The 8,158-nt window shown below is 54.4% G+C and overlaps 1 protein-coding gene across 3 annotated transcripts; it reads left to right on the top strand.

Annotated features, from left to right (window-relative positions):
• Positions 1-316: 316 nt before the first annotated feature.
• On the top strand, positions 317-3,347 carry LOC117702195 (forkhead box protein O3). Of its 3 annotated transcripts, none has more exons than XM_076706399.1 (2): positions 317-867; positions 2,513-3,347. In XM_076706399.1, exon 2 carries the CDS (start codon positions 2,625-2,627, stop codon positions 3,339-3,341), a length of 717 nt encoding a protein of 238 aa, XP_076562514.1. In that variant the 5' UTR covers positions 317-867; positions 2,513-2,624; the 3' UTR covers positions 3,342-3,347. The 3 variants fall into 3 exon arrangements, with proteins under 3 accessions (XP_076562514.1, XP_076562515.1, XP_034349357.1); XM_076706400.1 differs by having other exon boundaries at positions 317-812; XM_034493466.2 differs by lacking the exon at positions 317-867 and adding an exon at positions 1,277-1,523.
• Positions 3,348-8,158: the final 4,811 nt, after the last annotated feature.

The following is an 8,158-nucleotide window of genomic DNA, read 5'->3' on the forward strand; positions in this document are numbered from 1 at the left end:
CCGCTCCCTCCCTCTTCCCCTCCTCCCCGCTGAGTCCTCCTCTAGTCCTCCCGCCGTCTGCGCGCCGAGGGTTGCCTCTCGGAGCGCCTTCGCTCTCCCTCCTCTCTGTCCTTCCAATTTTACTCGATTGTTTATTATTTGCTGGGGGCGGGGGCCAAGGGGAGAGAGGGGCGTCCGGAGCCCAGAGACTCGCGGCGGCGGCCAGTCAGCGCGCGGCGTGGCTTGACGAGGAAGCCGCGCAGCGAATGGCGACGCGGCGCAGGGCTCCGGGGTCACGCGCGTGTAGAGACAATGACATCATCTGTTTGTACGCGTCGAACTAGCTTGGTGCAGGGGCGGGGCGTCACGTCACTTGAGTGACGGGTCGCGCGTAAAGCCTGGAGGCCGGAGTTCCGGGGTGGGCGGCCTCGTCTAGGCTGGTTGTTTTGGGGCATCGGGTTGTCGCGGAGCCCAGACTTTCTAGCTGCAATGACTGAGAGGGTTTTGTTTTCAAGATCCATATGAATCAGGATGGGGAGATTTTTGGTCTGCATGTCGCGTGTGGCGCAGGAAAGCACACACGCGCGGCCCGGAGGCACGGATCGTGGGATAGGGGATTGTGAAGGTCCTATTCCCAGTCGGAAGACTCGAAAAAGTCAAGCACGTAGTCAGCTGCCTTATCATCAGAAAACGGTTGCCCGCTTCCAGTTAGGTATCTGCTGCTCCTGCGTTTAGGACTGGGTCGCACTGAACATTTCTTCCTGAGTGGCACTTTTTCGGGTTTGCCTTCCGATTCGTGAAAAGCGAAGCACGACTGTCGCTGGGCGACCCAGGTGAGGGTCCAGGACACACACGGCTGTCTTCGCAGGCCAGTGTTTCCACGCCAAGGTAACCCTGGTCATCAGCCACGGGCGTCTTATCTCGGTGTTACCTGGTGTCAGGTTCGAACGAGGAACCCGATACTGGGGCGGGCTCCAACCCCACGCACCCACGGGCAGGCCAGGGACCCGCGAGCCAAAGGCAGGGCCCGAAGCAGAGAGGGCGCGCGGCGGCGCAGTGGTGTGCTCTGACTTGGCGTCCCGGGCCAGCGTGGCCGCCGGGATTCCCGAGAGAGTGGCGGAGCCCGGCGCGGAGGGCTGCGGGAGCCGGCCGAGTCCCGTCCCGCCGGCGCGCGCGCGCCCGCCCGCCCCCCACTCCCGCAGCCCCGCGCAGGCGCGAGTGCGCACACACACGCGCACTCCCACACGCACGCACAGCAGCACTCCCCGGCCCCCGCCCCTGCCCTCCCCCTGGGCGGGGACCCGCCCCGCCGTCAGCCTAGGTTGAGGCTCCCTGCGAGTGTCTATAACTTTGTGCTGCTGCCGCGGCCGCCCTGCTCGTGGAAGGGAGGAGGAGGAATGTGGAAGGCGGCGGCGCAGCCCAGGCTGACAGGCGGTTCCTCCGGCGGGCTGCGGCGGCGGCCCGAGCGTCCCCTCGTCGCGGTGCCCTGGGCTCGCGCGGCAGCGTCCGCCCTCCCGCCTTGTCCCTGAAGGGAAAGAGCCGAGGTAGGCGCCGGAGCTGTGCAGCGGGGCGGCCGCCTTCCCAGTGACTCCGGATCTGTTTCCGAGCTGGGCCAGGCGCTTCCCCTTCCCTCCCCGTGACTCGGTGTGCTCCCCCCCCCCTTCTCTCCCGCTAGTGTCTTTAAAGGACTTGAGGGAAGGGGGGAACTGTCAAGATGGCAGCAGCGGGAGCAAGGAGGTGATGAACGTGCTGGTCCGGGTTTTCTTGCAGTCCGAGAGATTTGGCGCTTCCCGACCTGTTGGAAGATTTATGTTCCCACTTGCTTCCTCCTTCCCGTTTCTGACCTGGAAGGGGGCGGAGGGCTCCACGTCCCCAAGAAAATACACCTCAGGTTTTCTTAGCAGCGGGTCCTGCGGGGTCGGCCCTCTCTTCTCTCGTTGGAAGTGACCCTGGCAGGTCTGCACCCAGACCCCACGCTCGCCCTGCTGGTCCGCGGGTGGAGAGGCGAAGACGGGAGTTGCCTGAGCCAGCCCTAGGGGCCCACTCGTCTGGGAGGGGTGTGCGGGGGGGCATCGCAGGGCCCGGGAGCGGGAGAAGAGCCCGGGACTCTGCCGACTTGGGCTGCGCCTCCGTGGGCGGCACTTGAGCGGGCCAGAGCCAAACATAAACAAACGCACGCACGCGCGCCCTCCGACCGCGGCCGTGCTGCTGGGGTCCGGAGGCCGCCCACTCTTACAGGCGCGGCCACCCATCCCCCGGGGCGCCCCTCCCCCTCCGCCCCGCCACCTAGTCCGGGAGGGGACCTGCCGTTCTGGCGACGGCAGCGGGGGAGGGGGCTGCCCCGCTCGCGGCCGTCGATTCGCTCGCGTCTCCGGGGCGGCCCGGCCAGGGGGCGGCGTCTGCTGCGCCAGGTTCGCGGGACGCACGTCCCCAGGTCTATCCGTTCTAGGTGGCGGCCGCGGCCGCGCGCGACGAGTCTCCGCGGACTAGGCTCCAGCACGGGATAACCAACTCTCTGTTCGCGCTTCCCTAGGTAGCTGGCGCTCGAGCCTTCGCGGCGCCCCGTCCCTCCCCCGCCGCACCCAGCCCCGGCGCGAGAGGAGAGAGCAAGAGCCCAAGCCGCTGGCGGCGGGCAGGCGGCGAAGATGGCAGAGGCACCAGCCTCCCCGGTCCCGCTCTCTCCGCTCGAAGTGGAGCTGGACCCAGAGTTCGAGCCACAGAGTCGGCCACGCTCCTGTACGTGGCCCCTGCAGAGGCCGGAGCTGCAGGCGAGCCCGGCCAAGCCCTCGGGGGAGACGGCCGCAGACTCCATGATCCCCGAGGAGGACGACGATGAAGACGACGAGGACGGCGGCGGCCGAGCCAGCTCGGCCATGGTGATCGGTGGCGGCGTGAGCAGCTCGCTGGGCTCCGGGCTGCTCCTCGAGGATTCGGCCAGGCTGCTGGCTCCGGGAGGGCAGGACCTCGGGTCGGGGCCAGCGTCCGCCGCAGGCGCGCTGAGTGGGGGCACGCAGACCCAGCTGCAGCCTCAGCAGCCACTAGCACCGCCGCAGCCCGGGGCGGCTGGGGGCTCTGGGCAACCGAGGAAATGCTCCTCGCGGCGGAATGCCTGGGGGAACCTGTCCTATGCCGACCTGATCACCCGCGCCATCGAGAGCTCCCCGGACAAACGGCTCACTCTGTCCCAGATCTACGAGTGGATGGTGCGCTGTGTGCCCTACTTCAAGGATAAGGGCGACAGCAACAGCTCTGCGGGCTGGAAGGTGCGTACCTATCAGGGGTTGGCGGCCGGACCTGCCAGGCCTGCGCAGCGCCAAGCGAGTATTGAAGCTGTCGGTTTGCCGACGCCTCGAGAGGGTTGACAGGAGCTTCGGTCCTGAGGCTTTGGGGAGGGGGATTCTTTTCATTCCTAGAGGAGGGAAGCCTGGGGATGGCCTCTGAGTAGGAAGGGAGGGTCCCAGGCAAGCCTTGGGCATGCCCAGGTGAGGAGACTGTGGGCAAGGGACACTAACGAGGAAGGACCAAGACATTTGTACGTGCTGGATTACCCCGACTGCCGGGAGGAGGTAGCTCCGCGGCCAACTTTGGAATACAGGGGGTGGAAGTAGGCTGCACCGAGGACAGTGTGGGTGGAGGGAAGGCGTGTGTGGGGGAGTGTTTGGGACAGCATTCAAATCAGTGGCAGGAGCATGATACTAGCACACTGAGTGAGGATCTTTGGATCCAACTTGTGCTTGTGGGTGTTGACACCAACAGGCAAATCGATCCCATTAGAAAAAGCAATGATTGCAGACTGTTCCCTGGCCGGCTCACGCCTTTCCTCACACACCTTTACCCTTTAGAGACATCACTCCAGCAAGCCTGCCAGCAGGTAGCCTCTAACATGCTTTGGGGCTTGGAACAGGTCGAGTTTGTCATCGAAAAGTGTACTGGCTACACCTGCTTCTCCGGTGGAGGTCTGTGCTGCTGCAGGCAGCGTTTGAGGCGGGTGTCACGCGTCGGGGACTCCGGTCTGAGCGCTACTTGTGTGGGAGGGAGGGAAGGGCTGATAGCAGGGTTGGGCCATAATGGCTTCTATCTATAAAGGAGCCTTTCAGCCTCTTGGGGCACCCGACACGTGGTGGGGAGAGAGGTGAGGAAAGGCCTATGATGTAATGATGTCCTGCAGTTGGGCATCCAAAGAGATTGACTCCAGTCCCCTGCTGGGCTGCCCTGGTCTTCAGAGCACCCCAGGCGCATTCCCCTGAAAGCAGCCATAGTCCCACATCACTGGAGCGAAGTCACTCAGCAGTTGCTCTTGCTTGTAGCGTTTTTTTTCCTTTGCCTACTTGGCTGTCATTGGGAGCTCTGTGGCTTCTGGCTTCTAGGTTTTTAGGTGTGTAGATAAGAACAGCTCATCTTTGTGGAGACCTGCAATAAAGCCTCTGGAAGAGCCTTGCAGATGAAGTGACTTGAAAACAAGTGTCTGGTACTGAAGGGCCTTCGGTGGCTGGTTTACAAGCCCAATGTGTGCTTTGCTACTGTTCCACAAACCTGTCAAATTGCAGATATACAAATGCTGATGCCACAATCGTATATTTGATCTAATTTTATTGATTTCCAAAGGAATGACACATGTATGAGGTTAGGGTTGTTTACAGAAAGACGGGGCTTCTGTTTGGAAGTATTGCTAATGTGAAACTTTGAAAACTGCTTCGAAGCGGTTGGAAAGGCTTTATGTCAGTGCACATTGTCTGGAAGGGGCATGTAGAACCCGGCAAAAATGCGCTTGGGAGTTTGGAATATTTTTCAATAACTTCGCACTTGAAATTAACTCCTACATATTTGAATTTGGTATAGAAGGCTCAACTTTACAAGTTAACATTGGAAAGAGTTGACCTTTCCTAATATATCTGTGCATATATATATATAATATACTATATACTATAATGTATGTTAGAATGGGGAGGAGGGAGAAATGGAGGGAAGGAGAGAGAGACAGAGAGAGAGAGAGAGAGAGAGAGAGAGAGAGAGAGAGAGAGAGAGAAAGTGTGTGTGTGTGTGTGTGTGTAAGTAAGTAAGTCAGAGGCCAACTTTTGGGAGTGGTTTTCTCCTTCCAACAAGCGGCTCCTCAGATCCTTGGGTGTGGTGGTCAGCATCTTCATCCACTAAGCCAGCTCACTAGCCCCTTCTGATTGTTTAGGATTACAAAGTAATTTAATTCCGTAAATAGTGTTTCTTATTATTGTGCTTATAAAAATAACACCAGTATGTTTGTGGTTTTAATTTTTTTTTTTTTTAAAGATTTACTTCTTGAAAGTGGTTACCAAAAGAAGCCACAAGTTGAGTTTGGTCCATATTTTCATAAAGATTTTAGGATTTCAGTAGAACTAAGGGGACACAGTCATATGCGGTCATGTTATAATTGTTTTTGTCTCACATTTTTTTTTCTTTTACTGTTATCTTGTTTCAACTACAGACATGTAAGATATTGCAAATAGAATATCCCAAAGCTTATTGTTTAATTTAGGGCGTATGTTTTATGATTATTTTTTGCTTTAATTTTAAGAGCATGTGTTGTAGAATCGTTTTGTCTTCAAGGATTTGAAGGAATATAATTGAAGTTTTTGTAAGATGACCTTCATCAAAGGAAGCAGTATGCAGGTGCGTCCAGGGCGTTAATGATGGGGAGAGGAGGCCCTTTGAACACGAGGGAGGCCGCAGGCCAGCGGGTTGATGCACTGGCTAATGCCAGCCTTTCTTGTCTGCTGATTAGTGGGGCTGGAAGCCGAGGTAAGGGTGAGAGGGGACAGGAGCTAACGCGACCCATGCCTGTGCATCTGAGTTTAGGCACTGACTCCTTGCTGCGTGGCCATTGGGGAAACCTGTGCTTCACAGCCACAGTACTTTCATTGTGAGTTATACCTTAGGGTTCTTAGCCTCTAAAAATGTCTAGAATTCAGGTTAACCTGCAGACGTTTGCACACAAGGGCAGGAATGCTGAGTCCTAAGATGGACTTTTGTGGCTTTTTGGGTCAGAATGTTATGTGAGTCTATAACCAGAAATATCACATTCAGATTACAGAATAAAGCCAAAGCTTAATGGCAGGCTCCTTTAATCACTGCACTGGGGAGGCAGAGGCAGGTGCAGGCAGTCTCTGGCTTTGAGGCTGGCCTGGTCTACACGGTGAGTTCCAGGACTATATAGTAGAAAGACTGTCTCAAAAAGCCAAAATGATAGAAGTAAAGAATTAGAAAAGAAGCCTTAAAATTGGAATTTAGACCAGACATTTTCAGCATCTTTTGGCTTATTTAGAATTACCCGGGAACAACTAAAAAATACGAATGCTCGGAGAATTTGGTAGAGTTTGGCTCATGTGTGGTTTGCTTTGGTTCCCCAGGTGACCCTAATGTGTAGCGGGAATGCAGCATCTTTCGTTGCTGTAGAGATTAGAGACTTGGTCTCAGGTCCCAGGCAGTACAAGGCTAAGTAGCAGCTACCGTGTACAAGTCTCTGTGCCTTATCACACTGCCTTCTAGAAATCAGTCGTAAAACCTTTTAGCTTTCCTGAGAAGCGCACTCACCTCCCCCTGCCCACCTCCACCCCACCCCCACCCTCAGCCTACAAACACTGGCAGTCACTTAGGCATCAGGAGGACACACAGGAGGGGGAGGTCAAGCAAAGGGGTCATGTTTGGGTAGCTGCAGATTATGTCATCCGACTGTGTGGTTGCTTAGGAAGCCTGAAGTAGCACAGCCGGCAAAAGATAGCATTTTAACAAAAGAGGAAGCCCTTGCTCAGGGCATGCAGTGCTGGGGGTGTGTGTGTGGGGGGTGTTGTGTGTGTGATGGCTATCTTGAAGGTCCCTTACCTCAGGCATTAGAGTGGTGTGAACAACCAGATGTGGTGGTGGTGGGGGTTCCTTTATTCAGATTAAGTTTACTTGGCGTGCACTGTAGTTAATGTAGCATGGGCTCTGTCTGTTTGGGAGGCTCCAGTGACTCCAGGGTTTACCTGGAAGCCCTGTTTATCATTTACTCTGTGTTACAGAGCCCCACACTCACTCACTCCTCATGGGTTGGGGCAGGATGTGCAACAGCCATGGGTTTCTGTGGGGTGCCTACTGTGTGAAGACATCTGCTGCAGCAGAGGGTGAGTCTTCCAAGTCTGAGCCTTTTATAGGAAAGTAGACCTTGATTGCTGCAAGGTAAAAAGAAAAGAGAGTTGAGCAGCCCATGGTACTTCCTGGAAGGAACCCTGGGGAGACTTCAATATACTGTGTTAAGAAAATGTTATTTTAAAGGCAACTTGTTTGCAAATTTCATTTTAAATTTCAGAATGACGCAGCTGTAATCCCACATTGGTTTGCACTTTGATCTTTGTTCCCTTCCAACACCAGAAAGGCCAGTTACAGTTGTGTGTGAAGAATCTGTCTTCTGCCTGGCCTTCATTGTTTCGTAATTTCCTCCCGCAGCCTGTCTTTGTCAGTGATTCTCAGTAACACACTTCCTCTTTCTCCTGTCCCACTGCCTGCACTGTGGACTGCTTTCCTCTTTTGCAAAGCTGTGTCATTGACCTATGAAGTGAAGAAATTGGACCTTTTAGACTTTGATCTTTGAACCCCATGTAACAGAAAGACTCTTCAGAACGAAGTTAAGTGTGTGTTTTCATGTGTTTATCTCCTCAGAAAACGAAACTATAACATGCTTATTTTTAGACTTCAGGAGGGTTCTATTTTAAGGAAAGGATACCATAGAACATGTTGAAGATAAACTTTTTAGTGTTCTGCTTTTGATTCATATATAAACATACCAGATAGTTTATCTGAATGATAATGGAAAAGGCCTTGTCTACTAAAAAGAGTCTTTTACTTGGACTGGAAAAAAACTTAGTAGACCTTCACCCAAACTTGATGATAATACAGAGATAAGCCTAGTAGGTCCTTGATAAGAGTTCACCTCTTATCCTGCTGTTGTCTCAGAGTTCGGATTTCTAGGGCTGGAGAGAAAGTGGAATTTATTTTGTTGTAATATCTTTCTTTGGGAGACAAATTTGATCCTCTTCTTGACTAATTGATTTCTTTTATATGTCACACATTGAGGACTCAAGACCAATTTGCCTATGGGTGCTATAGAAAGAATTGAGGAGCAGACATACAAAGTGTCTTGATACCCACTGACGTTCCTGCGTGGTCGGAA

The sequence above is a fragment of the Arvicanthis niloticus genome, unplaced genomic scaffold (assembly GCF_011762505.2).
Source record: "Arvicanthis niloticus isolate mArvNil1 unplaced genomic scaffold, mArvNil1.pat.X pat_scaffold_560_arrow_ctg1, whole genome shotgun sequence".
Lineage (NCBI taxonomy): Eukaryota > Metazoa > Chordata > Mammalia > Rodentia > Muridae > Arvicanthis > Arvicanthis niloticus.

Excerpts from the sequence above, each read along its gene's own strand:
- LOC117702195 (XM_076706399.1), top strand. The coding sequence starts at position 2,625 with ATGGCAGAGGCACCAGCCTCCCCGGTCCCGCTCTCTCCGCTCGAAGTG.